The following is a 22,452-nucleotide window of genomic DNA, read 5'->3' as shown; positions in this document are numbered from 1 at the left end:
TGCTAATGCTTCGGTTTAAAGTGTAATTAGGCAACTTTTTGATAACAACTTTGTCAAATCAGTGTTTTAAGGTGATGATGTGTGTATTTCAGCTAATTCCAGGAGTGCACATATTTTCCAAAAACAACTAATGACAGGTTTAACTAAATTGAGGGGTAATAAAACTGAAGAAGAAGAAGAAGAAAATGTATTTAAGCAACCGTGATAGCATTTGTATAATAAAAGTGGCTCAAATGAAGGCTAATGGGGAGTTTTAGTTTTCATTAAGTTAATTAATAATTCATCTCTGCCCTAGATATAAAAATGTCATGCAGCCAGTTCTGCTTACTTAACTCCAACCTACTAACATATATGAAAGACGAAACCTGCTCCGAAGAATCTGGATGTTCATAGATCATCTGTAACTTGAGACACTCAGATGAACCCTTCTTAGTGAGTTTCCTTCCCCTGAAATGAATATGTGGCCTTACAAGTGAAAGCTGTTGCTGTGTTTTCTTTCCAGAGCCATTGTGCCATTGTAACGGACTCTGCTGTCTGTCCAGACAGACCTGTCATGGGTGAGCAGCTTAGCGGGTGATGGATATTGACATCCATAGAGATCGAACCTGCGACCTTCCTGTCACCTCTTTGTTGCAGGATGAACTCTTGAACCACTGTGCTGCCCTGCCACTTAAGGAAACCCAGTGGTTAATATTGCAATCCATATTCGGCCCCTTGTGGCTTTTATTCATGTCAGCGCAAATTCTCTTTTCCATGTATTCCGATTTCTCCGGTAGATGTAGGGGAAGTGTCTCTGCAAAGCATTCTTAGTTTTCCGATTACCTCTTCAGAAATCAAAGAAATTCAAAGAGATATGTTTGTTTGTCTCATTCCAAGACTGTAGTGTATGTCCTGTTTTAGTCTGGGGAGGAAGTGTAGGTATGGTATGAAGTTAGACGGAGGATTTGGCTAATAGCCGTCTTCTTCAGATTAGCTCTCTAGGCCCAGCGGGTAAATCCTCTCCTCAGACCTTTCCACTCGCTGCTCTTTGATCCATCACCACACCTAATGACTCACACAAAGATGAAGACAATCAGTTCAGCTTGCTCTTTATCTGACTTGTTTTCTTTCCTGAAACTTCGGACGAAACCGTCCTCCAGACTAAAAAGATGAAAAAAAAAACGGATCTGTCAGTACATTCCAGATACATGCTGTTTCTCAGTCCATTTGGCCACTTTTACACATTTTTCCTGCATGTTGTTACCGACCACTCTGTGAAAAATGAAGTTCACGTGTGGCTATACATCACTTTCACTTTACATGTGCCTTGTATTGTTTTCAGTGGACGCTCTTGGCCACGGGGTACTGTTCAGATCGTTAAATCAGGATGAGATATAATGTGCTCTTTCTTTATTTAGTCTCCTTGTTTGGTGTTTCTATCATAATCAGGCATATCATTATGACCACCTTCCTAATATTGTGTAGGTCTCTCTTGTGCCTCACTTTTGTCACAATTGTGTCACACTTGTGACTCATCAGAGAATGGACATGGTCCTTCTGAGGGTGTCCTATGGGTTGAGGGGAGGGGCCTCTGTGGATCATCCCACTTGATACTTGATCAGTTTGGGATCTAGTGAATTTGGAGGCCAGGTCAACACCTTGTGCTGCTCTTAATGTTCTTTTAGTTGTTCCTAAAGCGTTTTTGTGTGTGTGTCCCTGTGTCAGGCTGCATCCTGCTGGGGATGGCTGCTGCCATCAAGGAGTGTCATTGCTATGGGGTGGGGGGTGTCTGGTCTGGTCTAGGTGGGTGCTACATGTCTAAGTAACATCCACATGAATGCCAGGTCCAAATGTTTCCCAGCAGAACATTGTCACAAGATAGTCAATGTTATCTACTGACACGGAAGTGTCTTATTTGAACAATGATGATAATAAAGATCCAGTAAAATATAAAGATATATACGGTATAAATACATTCTGTGTATGCTAGAGAGAAATATAGATAGCTATAGATTAGATTATGATCGTTTAGCTAATTCAGCTAATTAGGGCAGCAGAGAAATGCTTAAAGAATGTATTCAGGCTACCTCCCAACAGGAGGCTTAACCCGTGCAAAGCGACATTTAGAGAATATTGGAGAACACTGAGAGCAGCCGCGGGCTGTGTGGTGCTCGCTGATGCTATCATACTATCATTGTTCTTGTGCTTAATCGCTGTGGCTAATGACAGGAAATGAAATCACCCACTGAAGACCAACACGCTTCCCACAGAATAATTACCGCTGTTGACCTTGTGCCTCTCTCCGCTGTGTAAGTGCACGAGGAGGGCTCTCACCACGCACTTAGACGCCGCATATCACGGCCTATACTTCAGGCTGCTGTGTGGAGCTTTATTTTTTATTTTTTACTCGTCTCAGCAAAAGTTGCGTTCGTGGCAAAACAAAAAAACCCAACACTCATTTGCGATGACAACACAAATCCTAATGGAAGCGTGTGTTCATATTTCAGGATTTCCTCACATTCCCTCAGCTATCGATTGCCGCCGTTATATCACTTGTCATCGTTAAACCATTTACAAAGAAGGTTTGTTTTGCACTGCGCCTCATCTCAGCCTCCTGCTGTTTTCTTTGCAGCTGCTCCTCTTGTACGGCACCGTTCCACACATGTGCACGGCATCTGGACTCTGCATCCATGGAAACTCGCAAAGCCTCGCAAACAGTATATATAAATACACTCCGTGCTGTATGTATTTGTTGGCAGCAGAATAGTCCGGGACTGTTTGTGAAAACTTGTAGGCATAACAACCAGAATCAACCAGCAATGCAGGTACAAGCACATACAGCATACACTGATCAGGCATAACATTATAACCACCTGTCTAATATTGTGTAGGTCTCCCTTGTGACTCATCAGAGAATGGACATGGGCCTTCTGAGGGTGTCATGTGGTGTCAGGCAACAGAATGTTGTTAGTGGGGGCCTTTGAGGGGAGGGGCTTCTGTGGATCGTCCCACAGATACTTGATCAGTGTGGGATCTAGGGAATTTGTGGTCATAATCTTATGCCTGATCAGTGTATGAATTAACATTCTGAAAAGCAGCAGCCTGTAAGCGCGCTCTTGCCTCATATGCAACGTATAAAATCCCAAACTATCCCTCATGTTTACCTGCCAAGGGAAATTGTGACACTGCTGAAGATTTGGCTGCAGCTCCAAGCTCAGGTTTTGGTGGTGGTGGTGGTGGGGGTGGGGGTGCCGATGGTCTGTGTGTGTCTTGACCTTGGGAGCACTGCTGGGTGCCATTGATTTGTTTACCTGGGCGCTGCTGACAGTTTCTCATTAGGTTTCTTTTTTGCACAACACTTCCAGGAGAGGAGACCGGAGTCTGCACTTCACAGCCGGCGATGCGTGATCAATGTACCTGATAGATCGGCGCTGGCAACATAATTCAGCTGAATGGCTCTTTAATGGATGTGAGCGCTCCATTTAGTAGCCACAATAAGGTGCCTTTTGTGACTGAGGCTGCATTGTGGCGGCCGCACGAGGAAATAAACTATATCTTGAAAGAAGACGAACTTTGTTAAAATGATTTTGGAATACGAGGGAGCGACTAGAGGAGAAATGTCCTTTATTATTCTGTTATAATAGGGGCATTGAAAGTATTTGCAAATTGGAAGAGAAATGCACTTCAGCGTTGCTGAGGCCTTTTGGCTCTATTCTTTAAGCGGGTCCTCGCGCAGCTTGAGGAGAACATGGAGCATAAATAAAGAAAAAAAGGGGGCACACAAAAACAGCTTCCTCTGTATAATTCTGTTCCCGTTTTGCTGCTGCCCATTAAAACTATTTTCCGCGAATACCTGTTGGATCACTGTAATGATGCTTTTACCCACGGAGCTGTGCAATATAAACCGGAGGCTGCTGATAAATAAAGCAAACTGCCCCATTTACAGCAAAGCTTCCTGGCAATTAGCCATCCTCTGAGCACTGACACGGACTCCTGACTCTTCCAGGGCTCTGTTTCCAAACCGACTCCTCTCGAAAAGGGCTGCAAGCGCAGAGGAGACGTCTTCCATCCCCCGCGTGGTGTGTGCTCCTCGCGTCTGCTCGAGCGGTTTGACGTGGTCACAAGGAGGCAGTGTTGTCACTCTCCTGGCAAGCCGTCTGCTCCCGGCGACGGGAGTAATCCACCTTTTCAAGGTGTTAAAAGCGCCCCTCGTTTGCAGGCCGCAATGGCTGAGACAAAGTGGGAGCACGGTGCGGCCCGTCCAAGACTCGTGCTCTTTCTGTGACACGAAGTGACACAGCAAATCAGCCTGCGGACGCATCAAGGTCTAATGGCCCCTCAGGTGACAAGCCAGCCCCCCCCCGCCCCGTGACTTCCCCTCCCTGAAATGGGATTTTACGAAGACTGAAAGCTGACAGGACACATGCTTCCGTTTAAATCAGTTAGCGTTTGCGTCAAGTCACTGGGAAGAAGACCGGCGCTCTGATTATCACCGCTTCCTTGTTAGAAAAATGGGAGACCCTGACAAAGAAGAGTGCACACACAGTGGCATGGTATGCAGCAAATGTGGCACCCCGGGGCGCCGCTCAGGCCGCCGAGGTGCAGTCAACATCATATTTAGTGGGCCGGGGCAGGCTGCGGGGCGAGGAAGGGGCCAGCCATTCTCTAATGATCAAAATAACACTTTGTCAATGTAATAGCCCACTGTTCTTCATTCTTTACACCCATCTGACAGAACATTTCTCACAGCTTTGTTTACACCATCGCTGCTGGCCCCTGTGGCCCGGCTGTGACTTATAGAAAAATGTTGCCCCATAAAGCATGATTATTTTCATTGCGACTGATGTGCTGCAATCACTTAGCGAGCTCCCCTCCGAAGGCGAGGCGCGCAGGGGGAGGACGCACGGGCCCCGCAACTTTGACTCGAACATCGGCGACAAATAACGGCGGGTTGGTGAAGACGGGCGGCAACAGATGGCAAGCATATCTATAAATAAGTCGCTCTTCTGAATAGGAGATTAGTGCATTTGAGCTGGTTTTTAATGGTCTCCGGGAGAGATTAAAAAGTAAGCTGATTCATAATGCGTTTCTCTTTGCGGTGAATCACCCATAAACAAGAGTCTGGGAAGATCCAGAGGGGGAAAGAGCCGTCGACGTGCTCGAGACGGAGAGTCGCATGACACATTGCCTTCCCTGCGTGTTTCATGATATGCCACTTTTATTAGATCACTAGATCACTGTGCACCCCTGCTTTCAGAAATACTCTAATATCATTTGGAAAGGAAAAAAAAACAATCATCAGTAATGCCTGCAGCAGTATTTTGTTCCAGCAACTAAAGCAAAATAACCAATAGCACATTCCACAGGTCACGGAGGACATCTGCGTTGATAAATATACATAAACCCATCTTGGTTTTAGCCTCTGGGTCACATTTTCTCCAAGTTATTGAAATAGAATGGAGAAGAAGAAAAAAAAAAATCTCAATTATATAACCAGCGCCGATCAGCCTACAGATAGCCGCCCACCTGAGGCTACCTCTGCATCCTCCACAAATATTGACGGACTTCTTATCTCCTTTTTTCTCTCTCTCCACATTTTCTGACAAGCTCGTGTACACAAATCCAGTTTCTCTCCCGTCCATTTAACCGCCACAAATCCCTCACAAAGACTTTTTCCCTTTAGAACTGACTGCATGTAACTGTACAGCTCCGGCCGTCTGATAACGTCTGTGTGGCTTGTGTCTGCAGACATCTGCTGCCGTTGTCTGGTATCCGTTAGGGAAGCAGAGACAGGCCGCATGAGGCTCTAATAAGGGCTGCGTTTCCTCAACAGCACGGTTTTCTTATTTAATGAATTCATAAACACGCCTGGGAGAAAACGTGCGCTTGACCTATGAGAAGGTGAATGGATTTTTTGAGATCTATTGACAGGTTGTCCTAACAAGTAAAGGCAACATAAGGAGTCATGCGGTCCTAATCAATTGCTTAAATGAGTAAAGAGGACAATTATGTTGCCTCCTGAGACGCTCCTGTGAATGCACTGACCTGTGTGACATGTGTGCCTCTTATTTCGATAAGCAGTTATTTGGAGGCTGACACCAAAGCGCAGAGACGGCTCCAGTCACATGCGGCAACATCATCTCTGTTGATCTCTATATGTATGTGCTGGGTGGATCTATTTGCATGTTTCTATTTCTGATGTAACGACATGTGAGAAAACCTTGAACTATTATAAGGAATATGCCCTAAAACTATGTATATTCATCTACGTCCAGTGACTCACCGTGTGCCTTTTACTCATCAAGGAGGAGTTTATAGATATTAATTCTATATTTCATCCCTCTTGGCAATGTTTCCGTAGCTGTGAATTCATTGTTGTATTGTCTGTTTAATTCTCTTCTGTGAGCATTAGGATTTATGTCTGTGAAGGTTCTCAGTCATCCAGGTCATGGTATACCCAAAAAAGGTTTAAAAAGGCAACTGGACTTGTAGAGTTTGTTCAGAAGACGTTTCACCACTCATCCAGTCCACCAGAACTGAAGAAGCTACTCGGATGAGTGGTGAAACGTCTTCTGAACAAACTCTACAAGTCCAGTTGCCTTTTTAAACCTTTTTTGGAAATTAGGATTTATCACACTATTTTGTGTATCTGTCCTGGGTCTGTCCCACTCACATTTGCAAGCATGTATTTTGTTCAAACATTTCAGTCAGTTTGATAGTGGGCCGTAGATTGACTAATATATTTGCTTCTCCTTGTTTGTTGCCTCACCTGTGGAGATTGAAGAAGCGAAGACTGTTTGTTTGAAGCTGAACAGTTTGGAACTATTAACCACCTGGGATTACCTGCAAGTAATCTGATTACATACAAGGTACAACATGACATGTGGAATATTAAAATCAAGCATCATTACCTGTTCTTTTGTTTTTCAGAGGTGGCCTCCATTCAAATACAGCTCTATCAGTTATATTAGTTTAAGTCGTACTGCGGTGCACAGATAGCTGTTATGTATTGGAGTATTTAACTATGAACTAAGTGCTAGTGGGTTTTTAGGGAGTTCAATCTGGTTAACATTAAACATATCCTCGTCCATGGTCGCTGCTCAGTTGTTCTTTAGATCTGTTCTGATGAGCATGCGTGGAAGTTTTGCAGATCAGTGCCAGAGCAGAAACCATCCATCATTTTATCCGCATACATTCGCAAAGTCTTTGGTTTTTGCTCGAGAGGAAAAGGGGCCAACAGTGGTGTGAGCTGTAGAGATGTTGTGTATTATTAACGCCGCACTGAAGCAAACGGGCTCTGATAGTTCGGGTCGCTTTCCTCGGTGTGTGTGTGTGAGTGTGTGTGAGTGAGAGAGTGAGAGAGAGAGAGAAAGTCTCCGCCCCTCTGCGCGGTGACTTTATGCTAATGACATGGTAATGGCAGCGAGACTCAGCACAACGGACAGCTCCTCAGCGTAGCTCCGCCCCTTCCAACGGCTGCGTGTCGCGCGCGGCGAACCAATAGCTGCGCCCGCCTCCGCTGAGCTGTGGATACAACAGAGGGAGCTTCAAAGAGCCTGTCCACCCAGAGAGGAGAGGAGCACTCCGGCTGAGATTGCTAGTAAGCGGGGCTCTGCGGGCTGAAGCACACTTCCATGGGATAAAACCTGACGCTCACGTTCAAAACGTCCATTGTGTGTGTGTGCGCGCGTGCGCGCGCGACTGTTTGCTCCTCTCGCACTGAGAAGCAGTTGTAGCGTGACTGACATTATCGTCTTTTGCTTCCCCGACATATTCAAACTTGGAGCCGTCTGGACGCTGAACAAGTTTTCTTTTTGTATTTACTTGAATTCCATTCGAGCCGTTTACTTGGAGCCCAAAGCCCAGGACAAGATGGGGAGCGAAAAGTACTTGCCGGAGCTTATGGCAGAGAAGGACACGCTGGATCCGTCTTTTCAGCACTCCCTGCGGCTACTGGATCAAGGTAAATGTCCGTGGTTAAATGCTGGAGTAAACACTTCAGCTGTGTGAAAACAGTTGGGAGTCTGGATCACAGCGTTCAGGTTTAACGCTTGGCTGCCGGCTACACGGCACCACCAAGCCGCCTACTTCGAGTTATATATAAGAGGTTTGTGGGTCTACTCACAATTTCCTGTTTGGTCACACTAAACTGGCGAGGTCCTTCCAGCATCATGGCTGTTGAGCCAAGTTGTTATACAAAAGAGGTGCCTCAGCCTCCCTGTTATAGTGCAGAAATCAGTGAAACAGGACAGGTTAGGCTGCACCTTCAGCCCAGAGGTTAACAACTTTTCATTTCAATTAGACACACACTGGCATGACTGCTGGCAGTCTAAATAGTGGGACCTCTACACTGGGTCCTCCTTTCTGTTTCTGATCTGGCTCAACGCTGTGGAAATGTTGACTAGGACAAGTGATGAGAAAGTGAATATTTACACATGAAACCCCCCGCATATCTTCCTTGGGACGATGTGACATTATAACCCACAGTTTGTGAATGGAAGCAGCAGGGAAACACTGCAGCTTTGCAGGCTGCAGTCATCTCTATCCCGCGCAGACACGTGTAAGCTGCGGTGCGAGCGTAGGAATAATCGCCCTCTTATTGAAATGTACATGTGTTTCCCGCTTTGAAGAAGTGGACGTGACTGAAATGGAAGGCTGAGCGGATGGAGAGGGAGAGGCAGAGGCAGCAGCACTCGCAGCCGCTTTAATTAATCCGTCGCACAGCCTCCTGCTTTGAAGCTGCTGGAATTTCGCAAACAGTTCTTGAGACGCGGCCTCGTGGAGCTCCTCGTGTGGGAAGTGCACTGTTACAGCATCCGAGTGCATCCTTCGAGCACCGCTCTCGGGCTTTGTGAACAATCTAGGAGGCTGTTGTTGGCTTTAAAGGTAACAGACAAAGAGTGGCGGGCTGTGAAGAGTCTTTCTGCACTGCAACTATTCTATTGATCCCTCATGTGTGACTCTACACACCCAGCTGTTTTTATTCTGACAGCTTTGTCTCTTCTGGTGGCTGCCTCTCAAACTTTGGGAGCTCAAGTGGCCCTTAAAAGGATTCCAAAAGGGGGGTCCCCTCAGAGTGAGGCGTGATTTAATAATGTTGCACACAGAATGATTGTGTCCCCTAAAAAAAAATTGTAAAATGGGAGTTTTTTTAAGCTAAAACAAAACACAACAGTATAAAATTTACAATAAGAAAAAGAAAGTAATAAATTCTAATACTCATCAGTTTCATCATCTACTTTATTAAGTTATGGCAATTGCTCTCTCTTGATATGAACACATTCAGTCATATTAATCTAAATCTTGTGCATTTCTGCACTTTTTGGAATAGCGTGAAAGAGTTATCCTCTCCGGATATGACCTCAGATAGCCGAGTGATAAAAAAACATAGGTTTACACTGTATTAACTGAGAGGACTTTAATATAGTGGTGAGTAAAACGGTGTGCTTCTAGACTGTCCTCTGTTCACTTACTGAATGCCGGAGTAATGGATGTAATGACCCAGGCAGTATCGGTTGCTGATAGGAGTATGAAAGGACAGGCTTCGGCTAATGCATCCTTCTTTTTATTGAGCTGATTCACGTCGCGAGGTAAATTCATTCCAGCGGATGAGGCGGCGTTCTTACTCAGGATTTTTACGTTATCAGCCGCTTTTGTTTCTTCAAATCTGGGTTACAGTTTCTTCTTTTCTCTTTTTGAGGACGCACATTCCCCTCACTGAAAGAGAGGGGAACCGGAGCACGGAATGCTTAATGCCAGTTGAAAGACACTCACCAGCCACTTCCTAGACAGAGTCTCTCTCAAAGTCCTTGATCCACATGGCAGGTCCTCTGTAGAGTTGTAGCAAATATTGGTCGTGGAGATAAAAATGATGGAAAAGACAGGAAAGAACCGTGGAGTAAACGTAGTTTTTTGTTTTCCACCTAACTCAAGTTCCCGGCACAACACTTCCAATAAAAGTTAGTTTGTGATATTTCTAGTGAGTTGGACACCATCGCTGTGCAGAATTAATCCGTGACATTTTATGGAGTAAGCATAACTCTGCGGTGCACAAAATTTGGCCGAAACAGTCTGCCTCAACTCCAAAACTGTAAATACTGTTATCTCCTCCTTACACAACAGATGGAACACGATGCAGCTTAATAGAGCACTTCTTCTGCCATCTTGCTGATGAGTTCTGGACTTGATTATGCAATTGGCAGGGGATGCAGGGAACGGAGCCGGAGCTACTGTGTGCGATCGGCGAGTGTACGAGATTACTCCAGGTCTGAGGAGACTTCCATTCAGGAAAAATTAGGAGGGGCATTGTGTGAGAAGCTCGGGGACAGGGCGAGCTGCTTTGATAAGTTTGGACCATTCGCGGAGCTCTTCTCCCACAAGGGCCATATCTCTGCCCCTGTGACAAGCCTCATACAGTCAGCAGCAGGCGCCGCGAGCTGGAGGAATATCTTAAGCCAAAATAAGAGGCAAGCAGGACCAGCGGTCTACATGGAATAAAAAACCCTCAGCTGCATGCTAATGAGGGGCGTCCAGGTAAAAAATAACAATAAGCCCTCCTCTTGTGGCTCGAAGTGCATCTGTTATTTACAGTAAATCAGCGCCACCTCCATAGAAGATAAATCTTTTTTCTTGTGTATATTTAACCGTTGCTTTGAGTAAAGTTCATTCTTGACCTTGGGAGCAGTAGTTTGACAGAAAAGCAAACTTTCAAATTCAACATGATTGAATAAAGTGGAGCTTTCTTTCTCGGAGAATGGGAGGATAAATATTCAATCAGACCCACTCCGCAGCTTGCTCCCCGCTGTAAACAAGGCCTTTGTTGTTCCCTTCATTCATGCAAAATGAAGAAACCCAGTGAGCAATGCTGACAAGTCCTAACACCAGAGCATCTGAGGAGCAACGCGTGTTAAAACAGCGGCTAAACGCGAGGCTGCTCGCTGACTTTACTGTAGGTAAAATACCTTAAGCTGCGTCTGAACAGCAGGCGTAGCACGCAGCGTGTTAGCAGCAGCAGCGTCTACACAAGAGGCGTCCGGGTGCAGCACTTGGCAGTGGGTCACCTGCATTTTTGGAAGTGCTCAGAGCCTGACATTTAATCTAGAAATGGCCATTATGCACAGGAAAATAGACTTGAAGTGTAAGAACACACTGCGGACTACATTTACTCCATAAAATGTGAGCTGTTAAAGCAGCACTTACAGTGATGTTACAGTCATTTTTCTTTTAGTTTATTTCTTACAGGGACCATGTACAAAATGCATTAATCACTTAAAAAGGGAGAAGATACACTGTACCAGATTTAATAAATAGCTAATGTCCATCTGCAGTCCCAGGGCAGGTAGGACACTGAAGCATACCATAATAATAAATAAAACAATAGACAGTATTATCACAGAAGTTATGGTTAGGGTTATTTTAGGGTTACACTACAATATGATTTAGGCTTAGGCTACATGGATTGTATTTCGATTTATTTTGCTTTGGTTCCCACTCAATTTATTTATTTTAAAAAAAAATAGCTGATGAAAGTTTTAAAAAGGCTTTTTTGGGAGATTGATACATTTGGTGTTAAACATTTCTTCTTCCAATTCAACTCGTTTTTGGCTCAGCGGCTTCAAATCCAATTATATTTGACTTTAAAATTGACTTAAAAGTGAGAAAAACACGGTCGTAGAAAGAGCGATGAACCCTTTTTCATTCTGGCGGCGTCACCTTTGCCAATCTAAACCACGAACTTTTAAAATGGAAATTGCGACCCCACGCTGACAGGCTCCGTGGTCGTAGGCCGACGTCTCAAAATAGATTAAAAAGAAAATGCAACCCCAAGCCGTGGGAGTGCAGAGACAATGACACGACACGATATCACAACTATACTAAAAGATCTAAAGTAGATTTTTAAGCTAATTGTATGTTACATGAAAAGAATAACCTATAAAGGCCTTAAGTAACAACACACATTAATATCAGTCTCTTCACATACAGTTGGCGGCATAATTGATATTCTCGGCCACATTGCCTTTTAATGCCTTTTTGTCACGTACATATCTTCGGCTTGGACTCGGCGTGTAGGCGTTATTCTTTTCATCTATGCTTATCTCCGGCAGTCTTGCACCTCCATCCACTGTGCTCACATTGTCCCCCCCCCCCCCCCCCCCCCAATTACATTTTCTCTGTCAACTAATCACTGTCGGACAAGCAAGCGAGCAATGGACTCAATTACATTTTTGCTTATGATTTCTTTGATAATGCACTTTTAATGTATTTTCACTGTGGCGCTTTACCTACTAATGTAAAAGCTATTTTTGTGCCGCCGTCATGATTGTGGATCATTAAAGCGGGATTTGCTTTGCTCGAGAGCGCAACGATCCTTGTTTTCTGCGTCCGGCGTGCGCCTGCTTTCACCAGATGTATTCTGTTTGTTCGGGACGAGGATGCGGAGCGGCGTGAGGCTCTCTCTGAATGTTTCAGGACCTCTGCCCCAGTTTGGACATTATAGCCTGACTTCTTAACATAAGCTCCGCATCTACTGCTTTTTAATTGGACGCTGCACAGCATGAGCCCGGTACAATATTTGCATTACGTTAACAGCCTCTGCTGGCTCACCCACAAACAATAACAGCGAAGGATATACATTATTTACACAAACTCAGACATGATGCCTTGTTGTTAATTGGGGTATTTTTAGCCGCACTCGAGCTTTGCCCCGAGTGAGAGCAGTTCCTGGGTTAGAATGCCCAGAAGTGAACGAAAATAAGCTTTGGCACGGGATCAGAGGCAGAGATATCGTTTTGTTGGGGAAACAGGGCCTGATAGCGATAATGATCTGTGGATCTGCGGCTGAGCCACACGGTGAGGTGGCGGTGGCGGCGGAGGCGGAGGTGGCGGAGCAGCCACTGTCCGCTGAATCTGTCTGAGGCCGAGACCTGACCGGTGATGTGACCCGTAAATGTAGTGAACTCGCAAGTGAACTGCGAGAGGGCAGACCGGGGAGCTCCAAAAACTGACTTTGCATTCAGATAAGTAGCAGAAGTCGCCCGAGCGGTGCCGGTGGCTGAGGGGTGTTTGCAGAGCTCTGTCTCCTGCTCCCGCTGGAATCCAGGGGTGAAATGTAGGCCAGGACTAACGCATGCAGGCCCCAGCTATGACACCTAACAGCGTCCTCGCCTGCAGACAAGTCAGGTGGCTTCTTTGATTTCACTACTACTAATGTGGAGCGCGCGCTCTCACTCATTATGGCAGCAATAATGAGCTAATGGTCCTGTGATTACACTCTTTTTCTCTCTCTCCGCTACACCACCAGGAAAGGCTTTAATACAGTTAAAATGTCAAAGCTGAAGTGTTGAGCCATCTGTGTGCTTCCTCATGTAAACAAACATACCCACTAGTTATCAATAAAAACGAATCAAATGTGTAATAACGGCTCTGGATGAAAGCCATATGTGCAAGGGCTCTGGCTTCAGCAGGATTAGCATAATTGAAGAAAGACTGGAAAATAGCCAGCTGACAGGAATACAATAAACACGTGGCCTGGAATGTACTGTGAGCATTAATAAAGCAGCTGTAATCAATAATTTTATAAGAACAATACACTGAATGACATGTGAAACAAGTATTTTTCACTTAACTCCGTGGCTTCCTTTAACTCGATAGGGTGTTTTAGTGTCTCAAGTCATTGATCTGATTTTAAAATTTAATTCATTTGTTTCTTTTCCAAACCGTTTCCAACAGTTCCATATTTTTTTGGCCGAATGGATTTGAGAAACCCACCGAATAGTTGTCTTACGTTCTCAAAAGCAAAGTAGTAGTTCCACAAAGTTAGTGTTAATATAATAAAGCAACATGTCTGTGAAGGTTTCCTCATCTGTAGTAAATCAACCAGTGGCATCTACTGAAACAAAATATCTGAAAAAATGCTAATGTTGTTGTTTTGTATTTGCTGTTTTTAATAAATAGTCAGTATGGTACAATTCATTGTTTGCTTTATGGATGCTAAGTCAAACCCAACTCTTCCCCCGTTAAAGACATAAATGTATCTGAAAAGAATAGACAACAAGTACGTGAAAGTTAACGTCTAAAGCCAAATTAGAAATTACTTTCTTTCTTTTTACCTTCTCAGAATTTTGGACACCTTGACAAACCTTGACCTCGCTCGAAGTCCATCCTTAACACTGCTTAAAATGAAACAAAATTCAGACAATCATTTTGCACTCTCTTGGTGTGCTATCATACGGCTGCTGTTGGCTGACGAGCCCATTTGGACTGAGCCTCCAAAACGAACTGACATCAGGCAGCAAAATGTTTGAACACATCGCCAGAAGGCCAGCAATCACCAGCCAGGAACCAGTGATTTTTATTAAAATATAATTTTAGAATTGTTACCAAAATTCAGTTTAAGCCAAGCTAGCAGTTAGCATGCATACAATGTGACTACTGCAGCGGCTCGCCATGGTCTAATGTACTCCGCCATGGTCTCATAACGAACCGGTCAGGTTGCCTAACACAGTGATTCTGTGCTAACACTGAAAAGCAAACTACTAATTACAATCACACAATCAACCAGTTCAGAATTGCCAAACTGGAACAAAGAAAATTACTGAAATAAAACCACTGAAAATGAAAATGGTGGAGGTGGAACAGAAACCACATCAGTCTCAACACCATGAACACAAATGAAAAACAAAATCAAACTAAATAACACAAAATGAAAATGAAATGAATAATAAAAACAAAAATGGAAATGTACATGAAGTTCAAATAAAACTGATCAAAATGAAAACGAAATAAAACTGAATAAAACAAAAATGCATCCAGGCTGGTATACAGCAGCACTGGTGGTTCAGCAGTGGTGGTGAAAAAAGCTGGAGGAAACAACAAACAGATCTCTGCTGCTGCAACATCAACAATGGTGTTGAGCAGGTCTGCTGCAAAACTGTCAAGACTCTTGACCAGGACGTCTTGGGTGTAGGCCTGTCTAACTTTCTCCTGGATGGACTTGATCATGTTGTCTATTGTGGCGCGGGAGAACGTGACCTGCAGGAGTACGGACAGAGCAGCATAAACCCGCTCCTCTACTGCTCCTGTAACTCCAATAGCCATTTTGCAGGGCTTCTAGGAGGGCATGTTGACGGAAGTGGTTGGAGAATGAACCCAGAAGCCCTGCAGGACTTTAGGGACCACCTCCACCACCACCTCCCATGGTTCCAGCAGTTTGGAGCTGGGGGCCACAAACTGCTGCTCTGTCAGCCTCCTGGCATACTCCTTGGCCTGGCTGATGATCGTGGGATGTCTGTGGGTTACAGTTATTCAGAGTTAGTTTTAAAACGCTTCAGGAAATTACACAAACATCATAACTAGAGAACTTAACTGAGAAGAAATGAGCGGCAGATGTGACTTACTGAAAGTCAGGAGGCATGGGCTCTGAAGAGTGGAGGAGCCTTCTGGCTTCAAACTCCACATCTCCATTTTTCATGTGGTTCATCACCTCCCACATCTGAAACAAGAAAAGAGAAGTTGTTGAGCTGATTGAACATATTTATAGGGGAAACTGAAGTGAAATGTATCAATTGAAACTAGTGTGCAGTCTTTTCAAGAGCGTGTCCTTACCAGCTGGACAAGAGGCTTGGCATGGGTCTTATGAAAGCCATCCATTTCAAATTCCCACATCCTTCAAACACAATGAAAACAAGAGTTTAATCTTCACAGTTCTTCTTTATGAACAAAGTAAAAGTCAAGTGTGGTGTGTAGTGTATATTTCTGTGTGTTTCTCAGGTACTCACTGGATTCTCAGAGTCTTCTTGCTCTCCTCCATCAGCAGCAGTGTTACATGAGAGCTCTTTGTTCTGCTGAAGCCTCAGCAATAAGTGCAATCTAAATAAAACACATGAGATCAGATGGGTTAATGGAAAACAAGGACACAATTGAGATATATTAGCTTATTTATATTATATAGTAGACTTGAAACTGTAAAGGATCTTACGTAACACTTGTAGGAGCCGAGATGCCAGCAGTTCTGAAGAGGCCGCTCATAGACAATGGTGTCAAAGAACACCTGTGGAAATAAGGTCAGATTGTTCATTAGATCAGTTTTCTCCTCTTATTTTGTATTAACTACATCTGAAAATGTTTAGAATCATATACGTATCAAATACGGACCTGAATGTCTTACAACAAGTCGGATGAAACGGGTAAAAGCACTCAGGAAATCCTTGATACGCAAGTAAACGAACTGACTTCAACATGAAGAATGAAGAAGAAAAGAGAGATGAACAAAGAATTCTGTCTATGATGAGTCAGCAAAGTCAGTGAGTGAACATTCTAGAACATCTGTAGATGACCTTTGACACAAATACACAGATGGAGTAAGACACTATGGGATGTGTCCAATGACCAGTGATTACAGGACATTTGTATGGAAGACCACAAGTGAAATGAAACATTTTACTAACCAATAATTAATTATAGAATATACACAGGCATTATTTAATCTGATTACAAACATACATTAATGTAGAAATAAAAGTACTAAATTACAGAGTTTAATGGACATCCAGTAGACCATCTATAAAACATATTTACCAGTGAATGATTGATCCATCAATAAATAGTGAAATGATTCACTTATTAACTGCTATTTGTTTCCCATTAATCTTATTAAAATATTCCCAGTAGCCTATTCTTTTCATTGTATGGTTTGTCTATCTCTCATCTGCGGTGTTTCTGGCAGTGTAACTTTGCATTAGAGCTTTTATCCAATCATATTTCAGCCATCATATGTTGCCAGAGTCAAAGAAATCTGCCTGGGCCTTCACTATTAGAACTGCAGGCGGCTGAAGCTTGAAATACTTTGTAATGACGCTGTTCCTTTAACCAAACACATTTCAAGTTCGTGTTCTCAGGCCTTCTCTGTGGCCTACGGTAGCGTCAGTGTTTTTGTGTCCGCTCCGTTTAAGCCAAGCTAGCGTTTCATGTTTGTCTGTTGAGAGCTGCACAAACAAAATCCTCCCCGTTAACGTTTTCATAGTTATTAACTGAACCCATGATGGCAAAGGAGGAGTGGCTATTGATTGAGATCTTCTTAGAAAGCCAATTTCACCGTGGACTTTGAAGGACAACCTGGATATTGTGAGGAAAGGCCACCCAATCCTGGAGCTAGCTAGCCTGACCCAGCCGGGAAAACTTTTAGGACAGCATCTATGAGCGCTACTCTCGACTGGCAGGCTCCGAGGAGAACTCTAAATTGTTTATTAAGTACTGAGGAGTAAAATGAATTACATCTTTTGTGTCTATCTCTATATGAGATACCTGTCACTGAAGCAAAGTTGTGTTTTATTGCATATCTGTGTGTTGTTGATGGTTTCTGTTGTGTCATGACGATATGATTAAGAGGTGTTTTGAATGAGTTTGGAGGCCTAGGTGGGAAATACATGGCCCGCCACTGTTTTCTGTTAAGCTCATGTCCGAAGACAGCTCTTAATAATTACATGAGCCTCTCCAGCTGTTGGCTTGTTGGTCTCTCCTTTGCCTCTCCATCATTGTCCAAGCAGTCCCATCGCCATATTGTAAAGCATACAGTCTCCGCCTGGCGCCAAGCTCGCCTTGGGCTCAGCTTGTTGATTGTTGTCATATTCCCATGTTGAACACGCCGCTCTGGCGTAAACGCTGTATTCATATTTCAAGCGCCGTCGAGAAATGCGCATATTTCCTCCTCCACTCTTATGCACACGTTGCTGAGGGCCCGCCTTGAGCTGCCTGCTAGGACGGCTATCCGGGAGGAGACTCAATTAAAGCGCTGAGCCAGGGCAGCTTTAATAATGCAAACTGCACTTGTTTAGGCAAGGAGTGTGCTGAAAGCTGATATTCTACCTCTCTGGTACGGAGATCATTTAGAGGAGGTGTGATGCAAGGTCTTTGGAGGTGCTGGGTGCATTTTTTAGATAATAGTGCCTCGTCAACAAAAGCCTGCTTTTTGTGATGCCTTTTTAACCACTGCTGCTTGTAGCTTTAACCCAAGTAACCATACAAGAACAATGATATAAAATAAAACACAAATTTTTATATTTTTCTATGCTTGGTGCCACCAAACCAGCCAGACCAAGGAGTTGTTTTTGGGATTATTGCCGTTGAGTGGATAATAAGAGGAGCCCATGCTATCACCTCAACAGTATAGGCATGATTCTGGCTCCCCTAACTCACTTACAGGATCCATTAATCATCATTTTATTGGATGATAATGCGCTCCACAGGGCTGCCCAAGACAGGACACAGACAGGCCAGGATTACACTGGATTAGTTTGAAAAGCAGTGGAAACTCCCAGACTGTATCAATCTGTTTGCTGTGCCTGAGGCGGAGAAGACAAAGGGAGACGGGGATATAAAAGAAAGGGAGGCTGGGAATGGGTTGGCAGGGTCTCGCAAGAGTCTCTTTCCCCAGGGAAAGGTTATTTGTAAGGGGATTGTACCAAAGTCACTTACAAAAGGGAAAATGCAATTTGGGGACGGTGGTGGGCAAAAAAAAAAAAATAAAAATAAAAAAATGGATGAGTGGAATGGTGTTGAAATTGAAAACAAGCAGTTATGGGAGTGCTCTCGTAGATGTGGTAGTGATAAAAAAGAAAAGGGGGGAAAAAAAAGGTCAGATCTCTGCTGGTGTTGATTCTTACGAAAATTCATCTCCTGCAGCTAAAAGACAAGATGAGAATGAGTGGTTCATCACGTCACGTTGAACACGTTCATCACACCGACTAAATGTTTTATCATTACTGATGTGTAATGACAGTCTTTTTAAAAAGACTCTAAATTCATTTCTTAGTCATTTTTGACATTATCCGAACACATTCTGTGTGCAGTGGTCCCTTTCATGATGAAAGTGTTTTGTGTTTTTGCGAGAATCGGTGGAGAATCCGACGCGCTTAAAGCCCAGCTTCTTATTCCCCGCTCTAAACTGCACTATTAAAGTTTATATTTGACTTTGGAGCTTGTTCTTTCTACTCCGGGTCCTTTCTGTGCCCCTGCCTTGCCTTGATCTCCCCGCGACAGCCACCGCTTCCCTTTCCCTCTTCTTTATTTATGTCGTTTTGTGTGGCTGGCACCTCTATAGAGAGGATTGCACTGGATTAGCTTCTCCGCCTTCCCAACTGATCCGATCCATTTTGTGTAATCCAACTCAATTTAATTATGTTTATCGTTCCACCTCGCTGGCGCCGAGGAGCAGCAGCAGCACACCTCTACCGAGATAAGCCCGGGGACCTTGTGCCTCTTCGTTGGCAGAGCGTCTGCCTGAGCCTGTTGCTTTATAAACAGATGGTGTAAGTCACCTACACTCTCTGTAAATAATGTGTTAGGCACAATATTATGTTTTGGAGCGCCCCTCAAACATCGGTGTGAGGTGGAAAAAGTATCCGAGGTTGGAGATCATAACCTATTTTTTGTCGTGGTTGTTGTTGTAGGAATTTGTAGAGTTTAGCTACCTCTCCGCTCCCCGCCCCCTCTGATATTGTGAGAATTAATGTTCCCACTATGCATACGGTCCCCTTTGCCCGTTCTGTGAGTCTAATCCCTTGCGTGGAATTTCAAAGGCTCACAATAAAAGCCTAAAAATAGGCTTGACCATGTTGAAAATTGTACTTTTCCCCCGAAAGCAGCAACTGTGCGTTGTGTTAAATTGCAGCGGCTGATTCTGGGTACTCGCGCCCTTTGGCTACTACTTCTATACGGGCCTCCAATCCGGGCCTGAGACACACGCGGTGTCTTTGACTCTGCTTAACAGCAAATGTTACAGCCCAACGGGCCGCGAGGATGAAAGAAAAGACTCGTGAATGCCTCTGTGTCGTCTCCAGCACCTCGGCACAAACCCAGGTTTAATACGCCGGGACAAATCTGTTATCTGACACTTGTTGTGTTGTCAGGAAAACTCCTCGCTTTGTAATATTTTTTTTATTTTCACCCACAACTTTGATAGCAAACTCCGACTATGAAATATCACTCTAGGAAAACAGAAAACGCGGCATGTCATGCAGAGCGCGGGCATCTCAAACTGAAAAGCAATAAAAAACAAACGGGGCCAGATTACATCCTCCCGTCAGCCCGCATTTGCGTCCGCCGTTGTTTTGATGTAATGCAAAGAAGCAAAACGCGTCCGAACGTCATCCTCCTTTCATAATAGCGGCTATTAACGGCGTTCATCTCCTTTGCCGCGTTCGGTATCAAATGTCCTCCTCACCTTTTGATAACAGAAAAAGAAGGATAGGCTTTGTCGGCGGGTGGGCATGAATCTTTAATGAGCGTGGGCGGGCGGTGGGATATCAGTAAATGAAAGTTAAGTGCATTTTCTGGGTTTTTGGAGCAGGAAAAGTTATCCTGGAATGTACTGAGAGAGAGAGAGAGCGAGAGAGAGAGGGGTGGGGTAGAGGGGGAGGCTCATTTACCACCAGTGCCAAGAGACCTTTTCCTCGTGTCCTGCTGGGCTGCTTGCTTCGCTGTGTCTCCCGTCTCTATTTTAGGAGCCCGATATTAAAGCCTAATTGTGTTCAGAGTTTTTAGGGACATCTCCCTTTTGTTTCCCGTGTGCCCCCCCACCCCCTTTTTTTTTTTTTATTCTCTCACATGGCATGCTTAGAAAATTAAAAATAGAAACCCCGAATAGCGGTTTGCGCTTCGAATGGCTGCCGTTAAACCGAATTATCTCACCTCCTCAGGTTGATCGGTGCGGCACGCGGACCAGACGCAGCACGCACGCCGTTTCCTGTCAGCCCGTTAACATGTCACTACCGCTCCAGCTGGCTGTAAAGCTTTCATTAAATGTTACAACGAAAACCATAAACAAAGGGTCAGCTCAGGGTATACGACCCTCATAACAAGCCCAGTTATCCACTCTCTGCTTGGTAATGAAATCATCCTCGCTGCCGCTGTTTACCCTGACACTCCCGCTGACGGCTGGTGCCATTTGGCAGCACGTCTTGTTAAAGTTTGACCTAGGACTTGCCCAATAAGAGGCTTGTTAAAGCCTGACCTGGAAGTGGATGCCTGTCTGTCTGCTCGTTAACTTTCTGTCCCATCGTTAGCCCGCGGGATATATTTGTGGCTTCTGTGGAGGTGTTTTTATGTACAGCCTCAACAAAACAAAGGCTTGAAGCACACTGCGAGGAGTGCACGACTCTCAAAAGATTTTTAATTATACAAACCCCATTAAGAGGCACAGCTGACGCCTTAACCATATAATTATCTTTCGTATTTGTATGGAGATTTATACAATTTTAATTTAAGAACTTAGCAGTACTTGAGGAAATGTGATTATTTAAAGTAAGTATCCTATAATTGTTCCAGTTGTCTTTCCTAGACAATCAGTCAGCATTCAAGACTCAATAAAGAAGCTTTTTCAGCTAAATCCAACTTCAGTATTAAACACTTGCGTTGCATACTGGTCACATTTCTCTGCTCTGGAATCTTCCATCTTGGATTTTTATGGTGTAAACGAGCATTTTGGTGTGATTTCAAGGTGAACCGTTTGCTTTTGGACAAACACAAGCCATCGGACTGTGGCTGCAGTACGGGGACTAAATGCTGCTGCTCTGCCTTTCCCACTGTCGGTTAAACCGGTTAAAATGAGAAAAGCTGCAATATGTGTCTGTGCCACTTTGAAGACACTCATCTACGACAGCATGCCTCCCTCGTATAATTTAATTTATGAAAAGTGCTCGACGATTTCCAAAACAGTTAGGGAAAAAAAGCAAATGCTACTCAGGCAGGGGGAGATCACTGATTGTTTGGGGACTATTTCTGGCTGCGGATTAATACACAGTCGTGAAACTTGTGAGTATTTACTGGTGGTGCAACAAAATGAACACATTTTAATAAAAAGAGAAAGGTGTAGAGAAATGAAAAATGTATATATAATCTATAAAAAAAAAAGATTTTTAGGTTAAAGGCGGTGCTACATGCACACTAGCAGTGAGAAAGCAACCAGATTCAATGAAAGAATGGTACACAGCGACAAGCCGACGTCCGACGCCACACGAGGGGCGAAATGCAGCATGAAAGTTGAACTCCAACACGTATTTGCTTCACCCCGTTCCCTTGTAATATAAACTGTCAATGCTCGTACCAAACAACCCCATCGAGGACACAACCAAGGGCTGAGCTGTCACGTTTGTTACTCGTTGCATGAACTCACCGTTAACGCGAGACGGGAACATCTTTTCCATCTTTAACTCACCTGACTGATCACCTTTTTTTTTTTTAGCTTCAGTGTATGATCTTTGCAGCTAACGGCTAGCTAACAGAAATTTTTTTTTTTTAACAGAAAGCTAAAAGAATAATTGCAACGTTCCCGGACGATTTGTATTTTCTTGTAGCTAGCCAATCTTTTTCGGTTTGTGACGTCTGCTTCTCGTACTCTGGTGCATCTGACGACACAGTGCAGCCGTGGTTATTCGCTCCAAACCAGCTGAGGCCAAAATTTCAAAAGGTTGCTTCAAA

General features: G+C 44.1%; 1 protein-coding gene across 1 annotated transcript in view; it reads left to right on the top strand.

Annotated features, from left to right (window-relative positions):
- Positions 1-7,656: 7,656 nt before the first annotated feature.
- The window catches only part of khdrbs3 (KH domain containing, RNA binding, signal transduction associated 3), a 107,124-nt gene continuing 92,328 nt past the window's right edge, over positions 7,657-22,452 (top strand). Inside the window, exon 1 of the mRNA XM_084563024.1 lies at positions 7,657-7,942. Within this exon, the coding sequence (XP_084419150.1) occupies positions 7,852-7,942 (91 nt within the window). The 5' untranslated portion in view covers positions 7,657-7,851. The remainder of the gene's footprint in view (positions 7,943-22,452) is intronic.

Source organism: Chelon labrosus (assembly GCF_963514085.1).
Source record: "Chelon labrosus genome assembly, chromosome: 16".
NCBI lineage: Eukaryota > Metazoa > Chordata > Actinopteri > Mugiliformes > Mugilidae > Chelon > Chelon labrosus.
This window is presented reverse-complemented; position numbering and strand designations above follow the sequence as displayed.